Source organism: Platalea leucorodia (assembly GCF_965183815.1).
Source record: "Platalea leucorodia genome assembly, chromosome: 3".
In the NCBI taxonomy this organism is placed as follows: Eukaryota; Metazoa; Chordata; class Aves; order Pelecaniformes; family Threskiornithidae; genus Platalea; species Platalea leucorodia.
In genome coordinates this window covers 4,333,151-4,358,806 of record NC_138825.1, presented here as the reverse complement: position 1 = coordinate 4,358,806, position 25,656 = coordinate 4,333,151, and the positions used below count along the sequence as shown (strand labels likewise).

Here is a 25,656-nt window from a genome sequence, read left to right as displayed (position 1 = left end):
TGCATCCGTGTGTGCCCATGATGCTCTGTAAAACTCCAAATGTAGGTCAGACTTACTCCAGCCATATGCCCGGTGTAAGCTTAGGTATTTAAAAAAAGAGCCTTATTATTTTTAGGACACTATTGATCAGGGCTTTTCCGTTTCCAGTCTACCTTTGCTAGTCATTACTGAGACCTCCCTTACTCTATTCACTGTGGCCTCAATGAGCAAAACCAAAGTGACGCACAGAATCTTTTGGCTAGAATCCCAGCTGCAATTCCCACGTTATCGAGTTCTTAATACATTTCCATTATGCATCTTTAGCTTGACAGCTATAGTTTATCTAGCTTGAAAACAACTTCTTTTTTTTTCCATAACATAGCTATATAACGATGGAGGCGAGGAAAGAAAAATTTGATGCTACTCTGTCACCCTCCTTGTGGGTCTTTGCCAGAATGCCTCGGTAGAGGGTGTTATTGCATTGCAGTTCTAGCTCACTGATGTTCTCGCTCTAATCTGAGCCAGCAGGGCAAGTGTTTCTGTCTGCTTTTGAGGCAGCCTTGGCTGTAAATGGAAGCAAAAAATGATAGTTTGCTTGAGACAGTTCCTCTTGCTAATTGAAACTGATGATACACTGAGACTGTGTGGACTGGGAAAACTGACTTGGCAAATGCAGTTGGTGGGAACCCAGATTTATTACTTTATAGTAACTTCGTCTTCTAGGTGCAATAAATTATTAGTTTGATAAAAGGGATGAGATGCAATTTTTAATCTGTCCATCTGCTTCATTGAAATATCTTGTCCTTATGTTCACGCAAACCAACAATACTACAGCACGTGGTACAACCGAGGGAATAAAAGTTGTTGTGTGGGTCCAGAAATGAATAGGTGGAGTGAGATGAGAGAGCAGGAAGCTCCAACACCAGATCTCTTCTCTTTGGAAACAGTTTTGGTTCGTCTGGGAGCAGGTCTGCATTAGGAAGTTCCTGCTGTCCCTTCTATTCCATCCCTTCAGTCTTGCCAAATGCTAAACCAGCTGTTTGTGTAGCTGTGCTCTAACGGAAGGGGTGAAAATGGGCGATGCTGGAGAAAGCTCTTTAAAATCATCGGGGTTTATTTACCACCTATCCGTTTATCACTTCAGAAAATAATTGGTAAAAACAGTGCCTGTTTTACAGTTAGAGAAAAGCAGCAAGTAATATCATATGTCAAAATATCTCAAATATCTCAAAATGCTTTGTGTTGAAAAGAGGTCTCTTGTTAAATTCCGCTTTTAATTCCTTGAACTGCGCTCCACAAGAACATATGTAATTTTATCATAAAAGGACACCCTGAAGGCAGCCTCCCTCCCATCGACCTTTTGTATGACACACAGATTTTCTCTGACTTCTTTTTAACAAAAAATCAGAAACTGCCTTTTAATATTACCTTCAGCTAATTTAATTATGACAGTTGTCATCCTGCCAAGTCTAAAATGTACGATAGGAGCCGAAGAAGAGCGGGACATAAAATTTACATTTGCATAGTATTTGTATCTGTAATGCAAAGAAGCTATCACCTCTTTCCACAAGTAGGATATTTGATTAAAATAAATCATAAATACAGGAGTCCCAAGTTTATGTCAGACAACTATATTAGAATATGAAGTGAGTCATGCCCTTCAAAAGGGTGACTGTTAGCTACGTCTGTAGTCTCAGTTGTGATCCATCATCCTGGTACTGGCTACAAGGACGTTGAGGCAAATAGCGTCTGTAGTCATGACTCCCTGTAGGACTGCGTATACCTCACCGTGGAATTCCCCATCTCGAAGCTCTTTTCCCATACAGTGAAAAAATGCTGTGCCTGGGATTGCACATGGTATTTCAACTGTTGCCACTGTGATCCCTCAGATAGCATTAGAATAATATCCTGCAGCTTGTAATCAATATAGTGCCTGAGCTAGTGTGTTTCAGAAATATATTTGCTGTTAAGCATTGCCCTGCAGGCTTGAGCTCTGTAATGAGCATTTTTCATTTTCAAACCACTTCACAAACATAAAGTAATTATGAAGTAGAGGGATCTGATCCCCTGCTTCACACACAGCTGGGAGAGAGTAGAGCAGGGGAAGGAAGGCGTAGGAGCAGAGGGGTTTGGCTGGCTTGGTGGTTGAATGCGTTTTGGAATTTGGGATCTTTTGGCTCCTGTGCTGACAGTACCCTAATCTATTGTTTCCTCTTAATTGAAGAGGAAAAGTAATTTCTTTAATTCTCTTTCAATTTTGAAGTCAAGAGAGAGGAGATGAAATTTGACCTGTGGTCTCATTTTAGCGTAGCCACTTACATGCAGAAGTTTTCTCTATTTTGTAATTGTACCCCCGTAAAACAGGGGCAAGGAGTGAGGTTAGCCACCCGACTGAGTACCAAACCTACACGGGCTTTAAATCAAGGCATATGAGAGTTTTTAAATTGGCACTTGTCAAACGCAGATTTCTAGACCTGATTCTATGGTTGTCATATTCTCTAGTTCAGAATTATGTTCAAGGAATTTAAATTGGAAACTATTTTTATTTATGATTTTATCTGGGTTATTATGCAAACAAGATTACAATATACTTCATGGTGTTTTGTGAAGCAGTCTTACTCATACTGTCTACATATGCAGGATAATGAATCACAGTGAATTTGAGTAAGCAGTATTCAATCAATACAACTATATTTATTTTGTTCAGTAGTGTGCTGTTTTGTGTATCATGTATCTAACAAAGTTTGTGTTCTCTCTCTGCCATCCCTCTTTCCCCTTAATATTTCTAGCACTGTTTTTAGGATTCCCTCATTCTTTTAGATGTACCAAAGGAAGGATAATAGACATTTTTTTTGATTGAGTTCCTCTATCAGCATGTAAAAGAGATCTATGATGTGGGTACTTCTGATATCAGTGAAAAGATGATGTGATCCTGGCTCTGCTCCTTGAAGTTTGATACATGTTTTCAAACCTCGTCATCAGAACTATTTCCGTGACAATAGACAATAATTCTTTCGACAGGGTTTGGGGGGAGGTTATTCTCGAAGTACCATATATGAAGAATGAAAGACAGGGAAGGGATTTAAAATCCTGAAGAATTTAAATCAGTGATGTTCACTGCTTTTGAGATAGCAGCTCTTTTGGACATTGTGTATGTATATATGGTTGTATGACAAGTGTATGGAGTCACCTTTCTCTGACACTTTACTAGTCGTCTGCAGTCCACAGATTGCAAACTACTAATTTCGATCTTTTTTTTTTCTGTAGTCGTTTCAAGCCAAACAACTTGGTTTTTGGAATTCATCTTCAGTGAGGATGGTGAGACTAGGTGTCCAGACTGTGTATTGCTAGTATGGGTTCTATTAGTTAAGTGGCATCCTGCCAGTCTTAATGTATTTTCTTCTTCTTGTTGTTGTTAGTAGAGGAAGAACTGAGAATGTTATTGTTGTTGTTGCTTCGCTGTAGGAAGTTTTGAGTAGAGTTTTTCTCTTCTTATTAATTGCTTTTGCACTGATAGGCGTTCTGTTGAAATGGAAGCATTGTCCGGGTCTTTGGAATACCTATGTCCAGCATCACTTTTTTTTCCACTTAATTAAAGACCTAGTAGAAAGGCCATTTGAGGTCAAAGTTAAACTTCTGGTTAACTGTAATGCTGTTCAGTTTAGTAAGGTATGTTTCATTGTGGCGCAGAGAATGGCAGTCACTCTTGGCCCACTTAGGGGCAAAATTGAAAGCCTAACACGCTGAACAACTCCTATGCTGAAGTAATAGATCATTTTGTAGGATCAGTATGTCGGTACAAAGAGAAGAGAGTGAGACTGCAAAGAGATGCACCTCTAAAATGTTTGCCCCCCCCAGAGCAGAGTTTGGGAAAGAGATGCTTTTGGAAGCTTTTGGCATAAGCAGCATTGTTTGGAAGTCTTCAGTTCCTTGATCGTTTTAAATTTTGTTCCAGTCTGTTGGTGGTGCACTGATTTGATGGCTGTTGCTCCTTTGTGCATACTTTTGTATTTTTCTATTGTCCTTTCATACCACTGGTAATTTTAATTCTGCTTTTGACCTTTGTTATAACCATTGTTCGTTCTTAACTGCTGAGTTCCATTTGTTGGCTGGGACTCCTAAGTGGTGGTTCATGGTCTTCTTTCCTGGGCAGTGTTGCACCTGAGGGGCCTGCTACATGATGTTTCTTTACATATATAAGGCTGCTAGAGGAGAGGAGTAGAGTTTGAGGAAGTATTGACAATGCACGGATTGAGGACAATCAAGCATTAGAGCAAGTTGTCCCAGAGAGGCCGTGCAGTCTCCATTACTGGATGTTTTCAAGAAGTCATTGGATAGAGCCCTGAGCAACCTTGTCTGATTTCATAGCCGATCCTGCTGTAAGCACAAGGTTGGAGAGAGACCTCCTGAGGTCCCTGAATTATCCTATGGTCACATATGTAAAGCACATATTACTTCTTGGAACCTCCGCTCAAAGAAGTGTATCAGGAGCTGCAGAAGGTGGTATTCACAGAGAATCTGCATAAAGCAACAGAGGGGCAATTGGGAAATGAAAAAAGAAAATTCAAGGTTGAATCTGCCCGTGATTCTCGGATCACATCTTCCAGTCATTCCTATGTATGCTGTGCGATAAATAATTGTTAGTGAACTCGAGCGTTTGTCCTAAAAGCTCCCTCTGATTTCTAGAATTATTCCTTCTGTTCCTCAGCCATCTCATATTCAGCCTATGTCTCCTAAACTAAGTGGTGTGCTTTAAATAAGGGGGCAATTCTCAGGGAAAGGGTTCATGATTACCATAAGACGAAGTATGCCTTTTATTTCATGTTTTTTATAATGGTGAAAACTGAATTTGATTTTTTTTTTATTTATATGTCAAATCAGTTTTTATATACCATCCATTTAGACACTTTTTTTTTCCCCATTTCTTTGTATGGTAGATAACTGCTAGTTGCACTTGACTTAGGCTGTCAGAGTCTTTTTCTAGTTACAGTGTTAATAGCAAGTTTCAAAGCGTGTGTAATGCAGCCTGATCTTTTTTTTTAAAGCCAGATAGGATTTGAGGTGAATTGCAAAGCGATGTCTTACAAAGAAAAACAAACACCAGTTCTATCTTTCCACTTCTAAAGCAAAAGCTAAATTAAAATCCTAGTACTTCCTTTTTGTCCTGAGTTTTTAAAACATTTTTCCTTCTGCTAACAGTCTCTCAAATTGTTGGGAGTTTTGAGCCTTGATTTCACTTGCATTTTTTTTCTCTCTCTTTTTCCTGGGCATGGCTGGTGACCTATAGCATGCTGCTTGGCTGCTGGTAAAACAGGAAATGGGGTGAGTAATTTCTTTTGGCAACCCTCATACCACTATTAGAGAGTTCTCCAGATTTAGAGAAAGGAGAGATACTCTTACTATAACTTTTTTCCAGCATAGTAGAAATGAGAAACCACTTAATGCAATGGACCTGCTGAGACATGTATGTTAAGAGAAAATTTTAACCAAGCAATTAATGCTATGTTTTCAAGGTCAAGACAGTTGCTTTCATATAAAGGTACTTCAGCTAACAGTTATGGAATATGTAGACTCACTTCCTATGTCCTTGGCCAAGATTTTAACTTACTTTGTACGTACTTCAAAACTAATCATAAGGAAATTCATATTTGGGATGTGCTGTCATTTTATTTGTTGGTTTTTTTAATTTTTTATTGTCCATAGCTTTTGCTGTACGTCTGACAAGAACTCTTTTATATCGACACCATTTGTCTATATAAATGTTGAGCAGGCAAGAAGTTGATTTTATAGTCTTGTTATGATACTATTGTCCACTTTACCTGATGCTTGCAAAGGATAAGATGGCAGCTGGTTTGCTTTTTTGTTTGGTTTTTTTTTAACCTGGTTTGACCTCAATTGGTGTTTCTTATCTCTTTTGCCTCATAGTGTGATTATAGCTAGGACGTGGCGTTTCAGCTTGGAGGGCAGGCTGTCTGTCCAGCTGTACAGCTTTGAGTTAGCTTAATGGTCCTGAGAGGTGCCGTGATGCCATCCGTGAGCCAGAATCTTCCTGTATAGGGAAGACATAATGAAATACAGACCTCTTCAGGTTTAGCTTACATTAATAGTGACTGAAAATTGTTAGTCAGATAATGGTGAAAAGTCAGTAGCGTAGCGAGAAAGATATTAGTGCAGTGGGTGCAAGTTAGTTTTTGACTTTGTATACCTCAGTGTTTTGAAATCAATTTAAGCGCTTGATTCTTTGCCCACTCCAGGACACTCCCATTCCTGGCCAAATGAGAACATATTAGAGCCGTTTAGATAACAGATAAATTGTGGGAAAGAAATCCACTTGTCTCGAAGATACTTGTTACTTTGAGACTAATTTAAAAGCAATTGTTTCATTAAATTGCTTGAGAGAGGATGAGACCCTGTAGGGCAAATATTGGCCACATAGCCTACCATTGGTGCCATTTGTATAGGAGGACATGCGCTTTGCTCTGTAAGTTCCCAAACAAGTGGTTTGAAATCCTATGCTGGTATCCTTACAGGCGTCTGCTCCTTTTAATTTCTCTCTCCATAGGCAAAGACACGGGAGTCGAGGCCCGGTTTTGTCCCTACAGAGGTAGTTGAGCCTGTCCCAGCAAGGTCAACTGAGGTTGTCATCTGGGCTCTTCCTTTTGGGAATTTGTGCCCACTGGAGTTTATGCCCTCCTTTAATGAAGGACTAGATCACCCTTTTAACAACAAGTCTAACAAACAATTTTATTTTTTTTTAAAACAAAGGATTTTTGTGCCTATCTCTTTCTCAGCCCTTCTCCAGGTAGACTCTGGAAAGACTTTTGCAACTTTTGATCTACCATGAAGCCATGGCATGAGTTTCCTCAGTGCACATTCGTTTACACAAAAAAAAAAGAATCTATTTTTAAATGTTAGTGAAAAAAACACTGGCAAATAGAAACAGTGCAAAACAAGATAATATTTAGGCTGGAAGCTGGACAGGAGGCACACAGGTGCTGCCCCACAGGATCCAGATACTCAGTTTACTTAAGCTGAACTAGGTGTTGATTTACTATCATCAGAAGGATCTTGCCTCCATCTGCAGGTACCTTCTGTCTTTCTTGTGTTAACGTAAGCGCTTATGTGACCACCCAGAGAGCTGATCATCTCACTGATCTGGCTGAAAAACAAAACTTTTTTGGGTGGATTAGGGTTTGCTTTAAATGGGATCAATGGACTGGTATTGCTTCCCATGCTGTGTAGCGTCAGCAGGCAAGTGCTGGCAGGAGTGCATGGCCAGAGGCAGGGAGGAGGCAACGGAGTCCTAAATTGGCTTGAGCTGACTGTAGCTCAAGTAGCGACGCCAAACTCTTATGTGTTTGTTGGGAAGCATCTTACCTGGAGTCCTGGTCTGGCCTTAATGTTTCCTCAACACTTTGTTAATTCAGTACAAAGATTCAGTGCCAATATAGGAGGTCTTGGAACAGCCTTTCATTCTTTCATGCCGTGGTCTGTATGCTTAGTACCTTTGTCCTTTTTCATTTGCGCATTGCTTGTTTACCTGGGACTAGTGACTTAAGTTTGTCTTGAAATACTATATGTCATGTATCTATCTTTGTCAGACTCCTGTGTAAGTTATTATTTCTTTGTGTATGTGATTCAGAAAACTGGGCCTTTCCTTGGCAAAGGATGACATTGTGCAGCTGAAAGAAGCTTATAAGTGGATTATTCATCCCCAGTTGTCAGAAGAGCTGGGTGTTCCTGCTGATGGAAAGGTGTCGTATAATAAGAAAACACTTTTTTTCCTCTCTGTTTTTTTCTTTTTTTTCATATGTGTTTGTGTGTGTGTGTATATGTTTATACACTTATATGTAAGGGGAAAAAAAAAAGTACTTTTTTTCCCTCATTAACAGATAAATAAGTTGCACTCTTCTTATATTCACTGTAGGGGGAAGCAGGGGGGAAGTTCTTTTAACCAGAGATCTCCAAGTCTCAATACCGAGGGGTCCAATCTTCATTTTTGTACACATAGATCATTGCATCTTCTGAAACCATCGTAACCTTTTGCTAAATCTCTTACTCTTAGGCTGCCATCCTCCTTTTATCAATGAGACTTTTCCAGTTTTCTCATTTTCCAGGATCTCTGTTTTCCAGAGGCTAAGGAATGCTCACACATTCCTTCTTTGCTCTCCTGTTGCTGCCAACACTGTTACTGCTCTGTGAGATAAATTGTTCAGGTTGTTAGCATGGTAAATTCTACGGATAAAATATATTTCTGAAACATACTGAAAGCAGAAAGACTGGTCCTTGTTCACTGTAACGAATGCTAGACATAGGCCTGTTGGAACCTGCAATACCTGTAAGTAAGCAAAAGAAATGCTTTTTCAAACCCTGGTTTCAACTTTCAGATTCTGACTAACATTCTTAAAGTGTTTCTGAAATGCATTGACTGAACATGACATTCAGATGTTGCCAGACAAATTCAGAAACACCGTCATCTTGAATGTAAAATTTCTGCAAACAGGGCTAAAATTCCTGCTGAGGACAAGGCAGTCTGCAGTTTTCACTTGTCCTCAGCCATAGGACTGACCCCAGGACTAGGCTCACTTAGTCCCTACCTTGGTTTGTCTGCTTCCATAATAATTACAGATTGTCTTTTCCCAGGAGTGCTAATTGAAAACATCCCTTTTATCTTAATGAAGAAAGAAATGCTTAGTTACCCTGAAGATGATCCAAGAAGAAACAAACTTCTTACATACCAAGTTAGCAAAAGCTCTACGACACTTAGGCACCGAGCAGCTCCAGACATCGTTGTACCGTAAAAGTTACTTCTCTAGTGCTCTTTATCTACAAGGCACTTGAATATTAGCCAATCTTTTCAATAGCCCTCTTGAGGTATCCTGGTATCTGAATAACAGAAGTAATGAGTGTTGTTTGCCCAAGGCCAAAGAGGGAATTGGGGGTAGAATTGAGATTACACTAGAGTTCCTGGTCTAGCTGTCAATCCACTAGGACATGTTGCCTTTCTTTGCCCCAAGGCCATCCAGTCATTGCAATCGAAGCCCCTGACAAAATTTTACAGTGGTGACTACTACAGGGTTTTTATCTTTATTCCACGCTATGCACTGCTCTCCCAGAAGGTTTGTGAAGTTTAGTGACCGTAATAGGCTTTGAGCATACACTGTCTGACTCAGTTCCCCCAGTGCAAAATGGGGCCGGTATCTCTGATGCCTAGGCCACTCTTGTTTTTGAAGTGCTCTCGGATCATCTTTGGTTACTTCAGAAATGCAAATGCTATTATGGCACACGTTTTAATGTCTTTAGATGATTTGTAGAATAAATGGGTTACTTTCTCTTTTGTCTACCTCTTTACTGTTTTCCTAATATTACAATAAGGATGCTTGAGAATATCCTCCCTGTTTGTTTAACAAAGTATTACCTTCCTTTTTTCTTTTTTTCTTTTTTTTTTAATTTAGAGTTTGTTTGAAGTTAGCGTGGTCTTTGCTCACCCAGAAACAGAGGAGGAGTGCCATTTCCTGTAAGTTTTTATATAAATAACAAAAGATCTTTATCTAAATATTGTGCAACGTTGTTGGTTTGGATTTGCTACAGATGCGAATATGCAGTGTTTATAAACTAGAATGGGGCCTGCATCTAAACTTCCTTATATTCAGATAGAGTTGCAGAGCTTGAAGTTACGCCCTCTCTGTCTGGTTAATTCTGTGCTTTAAAGCCAGTAAACAAAATCATCCAGAATTTTGATTTGAACTGGAAGGAGAACATTCATATACGTTGTTCAATTTCAGTCCTTTTCAAAGTCATTACCCTCTTCAATATAGCCGTATCATTTTAAAAAAATAAATTCAAACCACGTAGTTGCAGGTGGGGGAATCTTTTGAGGTCATGCCTAGGTTTTCCTGCTCTTACAGGAGACATGGATGGGAGGGAAGGCTTTGAAGTGAGTTAATCCAACTTAGCTGGTTCACTAAAACAAACAGAACTTCCCTGGCTACTACACATAGTTTTTGGCTTGGTCCAGTAGAGCATCTGCTATATATTTCTGTGAATCTAGCTACCATTTAATCTGATTTCTCAAAATCTAGCAGCAGTATATTCTGGATAATTAGGTTCACTCTTCCTGTTTGCTGATGCTTCCTGGAAAACTTAAGTTTCACTCAGTTTCATCACTTGCACTCCTACTGCAAGTTAAATCTTAGCGTAGAAAGAGGCTCGGCATACAATTTCTGACTTCCCTGTTGCATAGTGACTTCGTCTCTCGAGACTAGAGATTTCCTTTGCAGCCTTTATATATTTCCCTGATTTTACCCCTTCTGGCAATTTGCGATCTTTGTTTGAATGCCCAATCTGCCACCTTCTTGGTTTTCAACAACTGCATCTTTCATTTGTCTTGGGGTGGGGGGTGAGGGAATGCATGCTCGATGACAGACCAGGTATTAGGAAGAAGTGATTACCAGTATTTGCTGAACATCTTTCCTTTCCAGCTTCTTCAAAACTGGGCAAAAGGGGGAGGAAGTCGTCACGCCAAACTACAATTCTAAATAATGTTACCTGCAATCCTGTAAAAACTCAAAAGTTTCTGGATCCTGCACCCTTTTGTTCCTATTTATTTCATTTTACTTGATCAGTTCTTGTTTTCTGTAGTGCTCTTCCTTCCTCTGAAACCCCTCAGCTCTTATTTTCAGCTCATCCTTCCATCCTTTTTGTGACGTTTCAAAAATATTGATGTCGAGCATGTTTTAGTGCCAATGTCAGCGCTCCACGCGGAATAGTTCTAGAGGTGAAAGCTGTAAAGAAGTTCCATTCCACATTCCAACTACTCAGGTTTATTCCATGTGACCTGACAATATCCCTTTATTTGCCTTCTCTTTGTAGCATACTTAAACAGCAATTAAGGTTTTAGACATTTTTCTGAAGTAACAGCATATTACCTAATTTAATTACATAGTAGTTTCTCGGGCGTCAAGGCATTCTGCGTATGTGAATGGATGGCTCTGGGCATATTCTGAGGCAATGGTTTGGTTTCGATGTAAATATGGTAAATTTGGCAATTGTCACAGCTTTAATAATGACATTCATGCTTTTTGTGGAAGCAAAGTAGGACGTTGTCTCAACCTGGAGAAGTCCTCCAGGTATGCTTTTGGGTGGGATTTCCAAGTATGGCACCTGCAATTTCTCATCTCTCAAGCTGTTCTTACACAATTACGTGTAGGTGGGTGTGCTAAAATGACCCTCGGTTTGACACGGAAGATTGAATTGGCTCTTGTTACTTTATATTTGGAGATTTCTGTTTAAACATAAGGTGATATTTAAATTCTGGGAGAGGGAATTTGCGATGCTTTGTGTCACAAAATGGCCAGGCAAGTTGCTTGTATAGAAACAGCAAGAGGTCAGACCTGCTTCCTTGTAGTCTAAAGTAGTTATAGAGGCATTGAAAAGCAAGAAATGATAAATTGTGTTGTAGGCTAAAAATCATCTCTAACTGCGTACGTAGAAATCCACTAATAGGAACAGCAACTTCCTCCACAGTACTCAGAAAAAGTGTTTCACTGACTTGGCTTTCACTTTCGTGAAACAACCAATAGTTTCCTTTTGAAGAGGCAAAGCACAAATGGTATCGAACACCTGGGGTTACTTTTTCTGTAATAAATTAAATTTTCCTATCCAGAAGCAGCAATTTGAATCTCTAGTTTGCAGTGTGCATTGTCTAAGAACAGCAAGTATAGATTTCAAGATGTCAGCAAACCTTGCACAGAACTTAAACATTAATCATTACCTTTATTGAGAAGGATTGGAAAGAACTGAAAGCTAAACTTCTTGTGGTTTTTTTCCATCCCATCTCAAAGCTGAGAGACATTTGTGTTGGTCAGAGCAAAAGAGGCTTACGCAGCTTTGTCCATGATTTCTCTCTAGATCAAGCAACGCACACCTTCAGCCATTTGTGGTTTAGGATAAAGTTAATTTTAAAATCTGCTCTGTGCTAAGCTCTGGAAGTGAGATACTGGACATATTGGTACAAAGACCACGTACATGCTATGCTTCTAAGTCTGTCTGTCTGTTTATTTCTTTTTCTGTAAGACTAGCAGCTAATTTTCATTTCTGTATTTAGAGCCACAGCCTGTTCCGACTGTTTCAAACCAGCGAAGAACAAACAGGTAGGATCTCATCATTGTTGTATTTCTTTTCCGACATTCAGAATTTCACAGCAGTAGCTACAACGAAGAATTTGTCTGGGTATTCAGTCAGTGTGTAATGTCTGGTTTTCCTTCATCAAAAATCTCTCCAGTTTGCAGTTGTCTGAAAATAAAGTTGTCTCCTTTATTCGGTTAACGTTTCTCTGCTTAGGAAAACTAAGCGCTTGGTGCTTTTCTTTAGATCGTTCATTTTCCATGCTGTCTAAAGGCCATGATTTTAGGAATGTTCTCCATGAATACCACCCTTGAGATCTAGGAATTTGATTGTCATGCATTAAAAGTAGCATAAAAGATGATCCTCAAGCTCTCTGTGGGTGAAACAGTTCAGGTAAGTCACATTGTGAAGATGAGACTCCGCAGCCGAAAGAGAACGATCACACGGCAGTTTTCAAGTCCTCTGATCTGAATGAAAGGCACAACGCATGCAGGATGGTTTTATCCTGTCTGCCTCTGGAGGGGGGAAAGGAAAGAAAAGGGACCTTGCCACTTGTTGCAGGCCCTGAGCACACACCCGATCATTGACAGAAAAGAGGACATGTAAGAATAAAAAAACAGTTGGAGAGAAACTGATATAAGGAGGACAGTGGGTACGATCAGAAGGCGAATAAGTGACTTCTGTCAGAAGGCTATGCAAGGCCTTTTATTCTTTCTGGTGAAGAGTCTACCGACATTTGGCTGAGGCAGTCTGACCCAGGAATTCTGCCTACTCTACTCCACCTGACCAATAAATGCAAGTCTTTTTTTTAGAAGGATTGTATTGTTATAACTCACTGCGTGCTGCATTGCTTTCCTTTAAAAGGGGGGAAATCCCCCATAAGGAGTTAAACCAGCAGGGCCCGGCTGTTAAAACCACACAGGCAACAAGATGTAGGGGAATCTAAAGGAAAAAATACCAACTCTGAAGAGCCGTCAGAGGTTTATCCTTACAAAGAAGCTGTGCTTGAAGCTAGCTTCAAGGGCTGTGTTAATCAGAGAAGTGGTATACAAACTGGGTTCTGAGTGAAAATTTCTGCGTTTTCTGCTGTATATACTTATTTAAATCTGCTGCTAGTTTAAGGGTTTTCCAGCTCATCTGTTCTGTGAGCTATTACCTCTAGTAAGGTAATAGTAGCTAGCTTACCTCTAGTAAGGGAAATGCTATTACCTCTAGTTTATGCTTAGAAAGAGAAAGAGCAGCTTCCCTGAAGGCGTCCAGGAACTCTGTGTTAGAGCAAATCGTCCCAAACAGTGACCCAGTATTTTTCAGTTTTTTCCGAGCCAGGCTGTTCGTCACGGTGCGTGGTGGAAGGGTGAGAGACAGTGGACGTAAGTTGAAACGAGAGATATAAGAAAAAACTTTTTACCATGAGGACAGTCAGACAGTGGAGCAGGCTATGCAGAGAGGGTGTGCAGGCTCCATCCTTGGAGGATTTCAAGACCTGACTGGATAAAACCCTGAGCAATATGGTTTGATCGCATAGCTGACCGTGCTTTGGTTAGGAGGTTCATTTAGAGACCGTCTGCTGTCCTCAAGCCTTCCTGAAGTAGGATTCCACCTCACCTGTTACGACACTTGTTTCTCCTGTTCTAGGACCCTAAATTCTGTGTTTTCTGCCTTAGCTTCCCTTGAGTTATCAACAGCAGCACCTGGCTGTGCATAGAGGATGGTAGTCGTGGCTCCTGCCGCTATTGTGCTATTATTACTACTTTTACTATCAGTTCACCCTTGTGAATTGATGCAGCTTGGGAGACCGAAGTCTTCCACAGTTCGGGAACTGCCAAGCCCTACCATTCAGAGCCTTTACTTCTGAGTACGAATGAACTTTTGAACTTTGTAGACAGATATTTACTCAACAGTATTATTTTCAGAAGAACTAGCTGCCTACTGTCACTGAGATAAAAGCTGGGGCTTAGGAATACTTAACTCTTGAAAATGGGGAAGCTGCTTTAGGTTTCTGTTCATGGATTTAGGATTCTGTTTTTAATCTGTTTTGCAAATTTGGACCTGAGCTCCCAAGCACTACTTTTTTTGTTCTTGCTTTTGGACACTTTTGTATATAATCTAAAACAAGATCGTTTCCAAAGATATGCTTAGCATTTCTTTCAGCTAACCAAAGGGCAGACTTAGCAATTGAATACTCTAAGGAGCTGGAGTAGGTTTATTTGGAAGCGTGACAGTAACTTTAGACCTGCTGAAAGTTAGTGGCACTGGTTATTTTTTCCTGCATAAAAACAGAGTGAGGAAACACATACTACTGTTTGTACATGTCTTCTAGAAAGGGGCAAATCTTAGTTCTGCAACTGAATAACTGTTACGTTCCAACCCGTCAGCTGTATTAGTTGCATTGCTTTTATGTTGTGAGTAAAGTTACTTGGAATAGGTTTTGGCAAAACTACCTGTTGCTCTTTGTTCCCCTATTAGAGTTAGGGTTAAGATCACAGTGAGTTCTTGCTGATACAGAGTTGCTTTTAGGTATAAGTAAACCCAAAACACACGTGAAAAAACTATATTGTGAGAAGTGTATGGTGTGTGTATTTTAGGGTTTTTTTTCTTCCTTAGGCATATCCTTTCTTAGCTTCTCCTAATTCTTGACTCATTTTTTAATTTCACTTTGCAGTCTGTTTTCACTAGAATGGCAGTTATAAAAGCTCTAGAGAAGATAAAAGAAGAGGATTTTCTCAAGTAAGTATATACTGAAACTAGTTCTTAGTATTGTGCTTTTGTATAGAATTAGGATGGAGAGGAAAATATTAGGTGGGTAAGTAGTGGTTGTTTCAATTCTGCTAGTTTACTGGTTAAAATGTGTTGCATTTTCTATTCTTCTGGTAGTAAAATGTCATTCCAGATCTTTTATTTAAGGAGTAATCTTAAAATGCTTGAATTAAGCCACAGAGGATGGAAAACTGGGCATGACACAAATGATGGTCTTCTTCCCATTAGTAAAAGCGCTTCATGGGTTGATTATTTCAGGAGCTGCACAGAGGAGAAATTGTGGGTCAGAGAGTCGCAGCTGTGCGCTGTGCTTTCAGCCGTACGTCACTGGAGGTCTCTGGGCTGACGTGGGATTTAGAATGGTTAGAAGTGAAAACACTTTGTTGTAGTATGGCCAATGATTTACATTCAAAAATCTTTACGTACATCCCCAAAACCGGAGAAGAGATTTAGAAATCATGGAACTTCCTTCTGTATTTTGAACCTTAGAGTTTGTAAGGCAAACTTCTCTTTACAAGAAAGACTTTTTCCCATATTTCCAAAACGTTAGGAGTTGAGTTTTAAGAAAACACCAAGTGCTGTAATATGGTAAAAATCACAAGCAGTGGGAAGACACCAAGAGACACTTTCTCTGTAGTTCACTGTGCTTAATTGCACTAAGTCTTCGCAGCTCTTTTCTTTGGTTCCCAGCAAAAATTTAGCAATAGATCCTGAAGATGGTTTTCATGCAGCATTTAGTTTCATTATTGCTATAGCTATACTATGGTCCATCTTATTAGCACACTTCGCAGTGTTATACTTCGGTAATGTTCGATGGCAGATTGACAAAAGTATTTGCAATGCAGTGTTGATTTGCTTCATGTTCATCCATTTCTTGGTGTTCCAGCTTTTGATGTGAATACTGAGTTCATGCTGTAGCTGTGTTTTGTGTAACCGAAGCCGTCATCTTTCATGCCATTAGTGCTATGGTGATGCTCTGTCATGTTCTGGTACTACTAGTCTTTTTTAATCTTTTTTTTATACAGGCTTTTTCCGTGTCCCCCAAGTTCACCAAAGAACCTCTGTGTTGCTCTGGAAATTCAGTGCAATAATGGTGCAGTTTTTGTGGCTGGTAAAGTGATGTATTTATTTGCTGCCGTCTTGTCTTATAACTTTATACCATAAAGTAACATAACTTTATAATACTAGCATGAGACCCAGAAGATGCTTGCTATTTGTTGATTCCTGTAATTAAGTATGAGGAGCAAAGAAACAAATTAGCTCTATCTAAGAGTGGACTTTGTTTGAAAGGGGAAGAAACTATACTTCGCTGAAGACATGATTTTGTCAAAAGTTACAGATTACAGATCAACATGCTAAAATCAAAACTATTTGCCTGCTCTTACACTGTGAATTTAAACTGGGGACTGCGTGGTGGAATACGCTTGAAGAGGAGTGGGAGCTGCGGACAGCTGTCTCGGGGCCAAGGTGGGGTTCCCATGTTCGGAGCTGCAGGAGGGGAGCACGTCACTTCTGCTGCTCCCGGTGTGCACACACCTCCCTTCGGATATTTGGGAAGATCCTGCTTTTCCTTGCCTTTGTTTTTCTTTTGCTTTGAGAGATGGAAAAGTTCTCTCTTCTAGAGACAGCATAGGATGATGTAAAGATTTAAAACAACTTTCTCTGTGCCCCTGCTCATTACAGGGGCTTATCCAGAAGCAGTTCATGAAACGAAGAATTTTTCCCTGTTGTCAAAACTTGCTCTCTCCTTTGGAAAACCTTTATCCCTGCAAATCCTGCAGTTGTAATATGTCCCCTCATAATAAGCACGTGGTTTGGGAAAGGCACTTCTGCACTAAATAAGCTCCCAGCAGTGTTGTTCACTTGCTTGGATTTTGATTTGGATTCAGAGGTTTTTACCATCTGGATTTAGCTGCGTATTATTCCAGCCAAAACTGCCAGTCTTAATGGGATTAATAAAGGGTAAATTTTAGAAAGCTTAGCTCTTTCTAGTTCCCTCCTCCAAACGAAGAGATAGCATCTGAAAAATTTGGGTGAGACAGGTCATGCAACAACACTTGGTGTCCCTGAGTTGGGATGATTCAACTTTTCTGTCACCTCCCTGCAAGAGCATCTGCCCTTCCCCTAGTCCTGTGTATAAACCACTTATTTAAAGATATGCAAACAGATTATTTTTAAAAACCCTACAATTTTAATCCAACATAGTATGTTTAAAAGGATGGTACAAATCCTGACTAAAGGAAAATGTAAAATGAAAAGAAAAAATGCAAAAGTGAATGTTCTCGTGGCAAGCTAGTTGGTGTTCTCTACATACCTGTTTCTTATTTTTGATTACTGATTAGACAATTAGATGTACCTTTTCATGAATCCAAGAGATCCAGTGTCTTTTAGCCTTTTTCAAACACACGCTTTTATTTTAGGTCGCTTTGTTGGATGGTTTTACCAGAATTCATCTGCATGGAGAAAGACACAGGGGGTTAGCTTTTTCTGCATGTGATTTAATACCGGTTTTGCAATCTATAGTTTATAGCTTGTTCCAGACAAAACCAAAAAAACCCGGGCAGGATGTTGTCTTTAATTTTTGAATAATGAAATCCAGAATAGAAGAATTTACTGAGTACAGTGCAGTTATTTTGTTATTACAGCCGTTTAAGTGAGACGGGATCTTAATTTGTAAGCACAGTTTCAGAGTTGGTATTGCCCTCTTGGCCTTGTCTTTGGTGTTCACTGAACGCTTCTCCCCCCACTTTTTTTTAAAGGTTCAAGAGAAGCTGTCAAACTGAGAAACACCTTCTGTTTTTTTCTAACCCACTCTTGTTCAGATCACAAGCTAAAATTATTAGAACGGGGAGTTGAGAGAGAGAGAGAGAAAAAAAAAATCATTTTCCTTTCTCCGTTTTATGGAAAGAGAATTTAGCGGGGTGAAGCGGGCTTCTGAATGATTAGTCATATTACTTTCATTATTTGCCCCAGCGAAACAGTATTACTCAGTTTCCCCATTTGTTTGTGTGGGTTTTTCTGCAGATCAAAATGCAAGAAGGAAACATTGTTAGAAATAGGAAAATATGATACTGAAAACCAAAAAAATTGAGGTGACAGAGGCCCAGTATAATACGCAGAGCTACTTTGAACTCCTTTTTTATTTTCTATATGCAAGGTTTCAGATTGAAACTTGTTTGTGCAGGGGGGTGACTCGTTGTTCTTTATGAATGAGTTCCTTGTTTTCTGCATATTTTCACTTATAAAACCTGTCAATAAGAAAGCTCATCTTGGTCATCCGTGTCAGACTGGTTCTTTGTTTATAGCAGTCGTGTCACGGGAGATGGCATGCTAGCGTGACATAACACGAGACTGTGACTGGAATCAGTCAGAGGATGGCAACCTCTTTACATGGCAACTTTTCAAGGCTCTTGAAATTGAGCCGAAGCATTTTCGTTTGGATTTCTTCTGTTCAACGTTCAGACAATGGCAGAACTTGGATTGAAACCTGAACTACTTGATCCAGGGGGGTGCGGGAACTTCTTCACTTGGGACACGTATACATTGGTGGGCGGGCATATGTATAGCACTAGGTTGGTATATGGGAGGCTGGTTAGAGACCACGGTCTGATTCAAAAAACCATTTTTTCAGGCACTTGAACCTCTGCGTTTTCATTCCCAGTTGTGTCAGGCTTTGTGTTTTGTTTCTATGGCTATACCTGAAGGTATGACTGCAGCAACTGGCTCTCCAAGCCTACCTTTAAGCTGGCCATCTCGGATACTGAAACTCTCCTAGGTGCAGCAGCATGCATTTCATACTGTTGCTGTAATGCTCTTGCCATAAAGCAAGTTTAAGCCTGTAAATTTATTTTCACAAGGCTCCGATGAAAGTTAAATGTGTTGTGCTGTGCAGTACTGGGGCTTTTGTCCGTCGCTTTAGGATGATTACAGGTAACAGTTGTTTTTTTACAGGAAGATACAACAAATATTCAAGGAATTTACCTCAGACTCCCTGGATTATTGATGGGGAGCGGAAGCTGGAATCTTCAGTGGAAGAACTGATTTCAGAGCATCTCATGGCAGAATTCAAAGCAGATAGTAAGTATCCAGGAGACCTTTTACCAGATATATTTTTCATCATTACCAGAATATTTTTTCTACTAACGTAATACAAGAGTGTAATGAAAAAAACTGCGTTCCTTTATCCCTCTCTTATCCTTCCAAGTCCAAGCTTGTCAACTGATTTTTAGCTGTGATCTGTGAGTAATTAGATGACTGCTTCGTTTTATGCAGTGTCTTTTGTCCTTCTAAAATAGCTCCTCAGTTGATCTGATGATGCAAATATTATGGTTTTATGTGGTAGTATTTTTGCCGAGCCGTACTTCTTAACGGTTGGTAGTTCATAAAATGACTTATAACAAGAAGGTTTTTGCCATCAGTGTTCCGTAATATCTGCCTAGCCTTCGACCCCTTCATGTTTCTTACCTTGATTAATTTATTTTCTTCAATGCATAGAGTTCCACAAGCTAAACGCTTATCCGGGGATTATCCAGATGAAATAATCCCTGCCCATCATTTGTCATCTACTAGACGTGGGATTAGAGACATAGAAGGCCCAAGGAAAAACCACATTAAATATTAGTTTGGGAAAAACAGCTACTTTCCCCTCCTCACCTCTCTCCTCCCAGCCGATGTGTTAGTCTGAACACTAGGAAAATCCTCAAACCATGTCATTAGGCCAGGTACTGTGTAACACCTGATTTCAGCTTGCCAAATTACCACAAGTGACTACCAGAAGTGCATGTGCACGGGGAGACACATCTGGAGTACTGGGTCCAGTTCTGGGCTCCCCAGTACAAGAAAGACGTGGACATACCCAGACGAGTCCAGCAAAGGGCTGTGAAGACGATTAAGGGTCTGGAGCATTCCCAACTAAGAAAATTCTGTTAGTATGACCAAAATACGCCTTTGTCACCACGGAAAATGGTTATGTAGTTGCCGTAATATGACCAGAGAAATGGGAGATAATAAAAATTGAGGAAATCTTTGTGCACTCTGTATGTTTTACATAAATTTTAGGGAAAAAAATTTGAAATAATCAGTTTTTCAGAGATGCTTTGGAATAGAGCTGCAAAATTACCTCTAGTGCAGGGTTTGGTCCCCCGTTCGTCCTTCGGGCAAAGGTGGAAGGGGTATGATGAAGGAAACTAAATCCCCAACAGTACGCTTTGTAGCTTGAAAGATGAAAAAAACCAAACACACAGAGGCTACTTTTCAGTTTGGACTTGAATTTTCTTCCTCTTTTGTCCAGGCGTGTGTGACTAGCAGAAACGTCTCTGAAATCGTTGGAAACCATTGGGTGTATTTAAGCTAAAAAGTTGTGTTTTGGAGGAAGACAGCTCAGTTTGATTTTATTCGTAGACTTGAATTAGCTGGGTAAGAAATGAACAAAATTAATTAGTAAGCGGAATTCCTTTAGGATGGTACTGCTTTTTTTTCGGGCATTTTCGGGGCTGTCGCGGTCACGTTCAGGCCAAGGACCCAGGAGTGCTCTTCAAGAAACTTGTGAACCCCATGCAGTAAACAAGAACTATCCCAGATTTTTTCGAATACAGCGCAGGCTTCATTTTATAAAGATAGCTCTTCAAAGGATATTTGCAAACAAGTTTAGAAAGAAAATATTTCACTTTTTAAAAGCTGTAGAGGGTATTAAAAATGTAAAATAAAATCTTACCTCCCTTGTTCAAATCTGTTACAGGCTTTAATTTTTCTTCCTCTGGAAGAGAAGATGTGGATGTAAGAACACTAGGCAACGGTAAGGCTTGGAACATCCCCTGTGAAACACAGAAACAAACGAAATGGTTAACCGAAGCTACCCTACCCGATCTTGCTGAACGCGAAGTGTGTGATTAGGCATGCTTTGAAATTTTCTCTCGGAAACATTTTAGTGATATTTATGTATTTATGCCCAAAGACCAAACAGTTTCCTAAAAGCGACTGAAAGAGGAGCCCTTTTTCGGTGTCCTTGGCTGCACGGATGCATGGAAAAGCATAGCTTTTCTTTTATTCACCTCCTCTTTTTAAGCCATTTATGCCAGACTGATTCCTATCTTATTTTCTGTTGGGTCCTTCTACTTTGCCTCGCTGTCACTGGGGAGTGGAGAAGCCTTATTTTCTTTTTGAACTTGGGTCCTTTATAAAGGTCAGTTGCTTTTCAGTGTGCTGAAGCTCCAAAAGCCAAAGGAGGAGGGGAAAGAAAAAGTAAAAATTAATAACGACGTGTTCCAGTTGCTGTCTGATTTGTAGCGTAGTTCTTGGCATTGCTTATACTGGGGATCATCCCTGGCCCTGAGCACAGAAAGTGCAGCTATTGCAACAGATGTTTAGCTGAGGGAGCGGGATTTAACATCATCTTGCACCTGGGCATTGCTGTAGGTGACAGAAAATAAGCTAATTAACTTTTTTTCTTATTTTATTTTTTAATTAGCACAGACTTGTACAAGATGTCTTCTGGGAAGTCGTAATTTGCACTTATTGCTGATACTGGGGTTTAGTAGCCAAAAAAAGTCCCTTGTTTCTTTCCTTCCATCTGATGCTACCTCCCTAAACCCGCAAGTCCTGTCCCTGTTTGCATAGCAGCAGACAATCTTCACACCTTCCAACCTTACTGCATAAATTCAAACGTTAATTTGGAACAACATGTTTTTATGTTTTATGACTGTGCACGTTGCCAGGAAGGCCCTTTGCAATTGAGCTTGTGAATCCTCGTAGAATACATTTTACTGCTGAGGAAATGAAGGGACTTCAGCAGGTAAATCATTTGCACCTCATGGAACTCGTAAAGCATGTGTTTCTTCTCTAACTGAGCAGTTTTGCTAACTGATTCTTTTTTAAATATCACAGACAATTAATAACTCTTCAGACAAAATACAGGTTCGAGATTTACAGCTTGTCACCAGGTCAGTATTTATCATCACTGGCAAGGGATTTCGGAGTGATGCTTGGGGAGTTTTGCAAGCGTTCTTGCTCACAGCGTTATATAATTATGCTTACGTTATGTGAGTAATTAATTTCTTTTGTTTAGAGAGGCAATTGGTCGTATGAAGGAAGGTGAAGAGGAGAAGACAAAGACCTATAGTGCCTTAATATGGACAGACAAAGCAATACAGAAAGAAGATATTGCATTTCTAGACGACATCAAGGTATCTGTAGCTCTTTTTGCTAATTTATATAGTACCTGTCCTGGTGTCTTAGGGCAGAGTTTAAATACATGTACCCACGGACATAGCTCTTGCTCTGTGTTCGGTGGGTTTTTCCATCAGGGTTTCTCTTGCTATAGGGACTCCCATACCTCCCGTCCCCCTTCTCATCCTTCCTTACTTCGCCGTTGTCGTGCTAGCAGCATAGCTGGCTGCCTGTCAGCCAAGACAAACAAATTCTTGTATAATGTCAACCTTCCAGTAGACCAAATAATAAAAAGTAGTGAATAGGAGAGGAGGGAATCTGGCACCTGCACGCCTTTAGATAGTGTTTTGCAGAAGTGAAAGGAGTGGAGAAGGTCTTTTGTTTTGCAAGCTCTAAAGCCATTCTTCCACAGCTGCAGCAATTAGGAGTTTGAAATGTCTGTGGAAAGTAACGCAAAGATGCCTTACAAAGCGCTCGATGTAACAAGCACGCTGTGCTAACGAGAACTTTCTCCAAACGTTCGTCAGAGGGATGCCGCTGATGGAGAAGCCTGTTTGGTTTTTGTTGCGTTGCACCGTTTCCTATGGCCATGAAGTCGTTCTCAAAGCCAGGGCTTGAGCCATTACCGTTGGGGGAGACAACTGCCGTGAAGCTTTTTTTTAGCATGCCCACTCACTTCCTGAGAAGTTGCCTTTCAGACTGCTGCATCTCATTTGGGAAAGGGGGTGGGGAATGAACTTTTTAAAAGACTGTTACGAGATCTAATCTCATTTCGGGGTTTTTTTTTCCTCGCTTTTATTTCTAGGGGGTTGGCTGTAGTTTAGACAAAGCATTTTGTGGGTGGGATTCTTTTTTTTTTTTTTTGATTGCCCTGAGGCTCTCAGTGAGCTTCTAAATCCTGGAGTCATTCCAGCAACGGACTACGGAGATTTCAAGGTTATTCCTCTGTATTTGCGATTGCATTAGTCTGTGTTCATATGAGGCCTTCTCATTTAGCCTTTGAGAGGGCTGTCCTTTTCTCCTTTGATAAACATGGAAAAAATTGGTCTTGCCTCAAGAAGATTACCCAACTACCATAATACACTGTAAAAAGGACGTGATTGGTTAACAATACATATGACTCGTACAATCTGTGCAGTATGTTACACATTTCCTTCCTCATTTATTGCGTGACCTCTTGTAACAGGAATTAAAACTGGACCAGAAGACACCTCTCCGGGTTCTTCACAGGAGGCCGCTAGCTGTAAGATGTCGGATCATTCACACCATGAAATCGGAATACATAGACGAGCATCATTTTCGCCTGCATCTGAAGACTCAAGCAGGAACGTATCCTTAGATGCCGTTACACAACGCATTTACGAAACAGCTTGCTGATGAGAGTGCTTCGGGTAATGGGAAGTTTCCTGCTTTTCTCACTGCAATGTTTCTAAATCCCTGCTCTTCAGCAGTCATATGTTGCTGCATAATGTTTGCTTTTATGTCAGAATTTCACATTCAGGCTTTCAGTCAAAAATGCTACCCGTGTGTGTGTATTTTTGCGATGACCACTCTGATAGTTTTAAAGTATGTAATAGCTATAAAAACGTACTGGTTAAAGATATACTTAGGCTTTTTCTAATTTAACTGAAAACTTTTCACCTTAGAAAATAAGCTTTTCCGCAATATTTAACGCACTGCAAGGCATACCGTAGATTGCTGCTACTTACAAGTTAACAATCTTGTCATAAAGTCACTGCTCACGGTGGAATAAAACAGAAAATACAGGTCGATAGTGCAGTTTTTGGCATGAGAGTCAGAAGCCAAGAATTAGGATATCTTTTAAAGATGCGTATGGGCTTCACATGACGTTCACTGCAAATTGGCTTAGGAGTAGAAAAAGACACTTTTTGCTTTGAGTGTTTTTCACCATACTTTTTTTTTCTTCTTCTGATTTCTTTGCGGTAAAATACACCTTTCCTTAGCCAGTATTTGTAGCTACATTAAAGAATTTGTGCATGGAGACTTTGGAAGAACAAAGCCCAACATCGGCTCCCTGCTGAACAGAACCGCCGACATTCTGGAGTTGGATGTAGAAGTAAGTTGTTTGCTATTTATCTTTCCTGGAAATTAGTAACGTAATGGCATTTGCGAGATGGTTTCAGTGGAATTGCTCTAACCGAATCAACATTCCTTACCACGGTTAATAGAAAGATGGGTGTTAACGCAAAAAGAGTGGTTTGTACCACGCTGCTACGTGTGACAGGCTTCCTCTGCTGGATTCATGTCAGGGAGGGATGGGAGGACATGCCACGAGTTAGCACCCACTGGAGCAGCGCTTAGCATCGTTACCTGTACCCCATCAGTTCTTTTCAAAACGGGGTCGGATGGAAGAGGCGAGATTTGACTTCCTCTTCCAGTGCTGGTTCAAACACAGCAAGAAATTATATCTGCTCACTTGCTGGAGTCAGATGAAAAACCACCACTTGTTTTGGTGAAAAGAATGTATGGAGAGATACGGATTTAATATTGAACTCAGTGGTTTGGCAAGGTTTATTTACAATGGGTTTTCATTTCGAGTCGCCAGTGATCAGCACGCTTGTTCTCCTGTGTTTCTGGAAAGTGTTACATTTTGCAGAACGGACTTGCAGGTTTTTGCGTATCTGTTGGAGGGTAACACAGGAGGAGAGCTTGCTAAGGGCACCTCAGTTACCTCTGCAAACAGGAACGCCCGACTTGGGACTCGGGCTGATAAGCATCGCTGTCAGATGGAGAGGTGTCACTACAGTTATTGGACCTAACTGTGAAAGATGTCTAGGGACTTGAAAATAATTAGTCATCTCGCTAATAATGCATTTTAGCTCAGCCTAAGGGCCTAATCCTTTGATGAAGTTGTAGATTAGGCAAGGAGTAGGTATGATTAATGTAGGCAGCCTTGAAGCCAAGGTGTTCGGCGTGCTGGGTGGCCATCCCTGTGGTGCGGTTGCAAATGGTGATACTATGGTAATGCAGGGTGTTCTGCTTTTGGAAGAGGGTGAGCAACAAGTTTATGCCCAGAGGGAACTGGAGATGCGGCCTCAGGGAGGCCAGGGAAGACAGACGTAATCCAAGTTGTAGTAATTACGGCATTTGCTTCTAATAAAGCGTCAGGCACGTTTTGTCCCTTTTGACTAAGTCAGGATGACTGTTAACGACGTTGCCTAGATAATTCTTGCACATAAAGCTCGACAGCTTATTCTTTTAGTCTAGTTTTCCTTGCTCAGGAGGCAGATTTGGGGACAGGTGATGGTTTTCTACTCGAGCCTTACCTGCGCCGCCCAATACCGGAATATTTCTGTGGCATCGATCAAGAGGTTGGTTGTTTTCACACCATAACAGCCCAGCTGCAGGATGGGTGGAAGACGGAGATGGTTCAGGTTTTTGATTAAGAGTTCTGGACACTCTGTAAACGCAGCCCGACATCAAATGATGCTGGGAAGCAGCAGCACGAGGAGTTGCGATTCTGCTGCGCGAAGAAAGCCCGGCTCCCAGAGAGCTCTCGCCAGACGCACGCGGAGCCGCTTACTCTTTCTTTCCACTCTTAGTCTGTAGCTGACAAGCACGGAGTTCTGATAGCAAGTCTCTTTCTTTACGTACGTACAATATCAAGTC

General features: G+C 40.5%; 1 protein-coding gene across 3 annotated transcripts in view; it reads left to right on the top strand.

Moving 5' to 3' along the window:
* Positions 1-25,656, top strand: part of PUS10 (pseudouridine synthase 10) — a 35,447-nt gene that overhangs the window by 6,782 nt on the left and 3,009 nt on the right. For 2 of the 3 annotated variants that reach the window (XM_082305355.1, XM_082305353.1), the window contains exons 5-17: positions 5,267-5,301; positions 7,622-7,733; positions 9,435-9,496; positions 12,086-12,131; positions 14,768-14,832; positions 15,888-15,973; positions 18,814-18,939; positions 20,600-20,656; positions 21,576-21,652; positions 21,745-21,800; positions 21,926-22,043; positions 23,213-23,355; positions 24,004-24,103. In XM_082305355.1, the coding sequence (XP_082161481.1) occupies positions 5,267-5,301; positions 7,622-7,733; positions 9,435-9,496; positions 12,086-12,131; positions 14,768-14,832; positions 15,888-15,973; positions 18,814-18,939; positions 20,600-20,656; positions 21,576-21,652; positions 21,745-21,800; positions 21,926-22,043; positions 23,213-23,355; positions 24,004-24,103 (1,083 nt within the window). The remainder of the gene's footprint in view (positions 1-5,266; positions 5,302-7,621; positions 7,734-9,434; positions 9,497-12,085; positions 12,132-14,767; positions 14,833-15,887; positions 15,974-18,813; positions 18,940-20,599; positions 20,657-21,575; positions 21,653-21,744; positions 21,801-21,925; positions 22,044-23,212; positions 23,356-24,003; positions 24,104-25,656) is intronic. The other variant, XM_082305354.1, reaches the window with a different exon arrangement.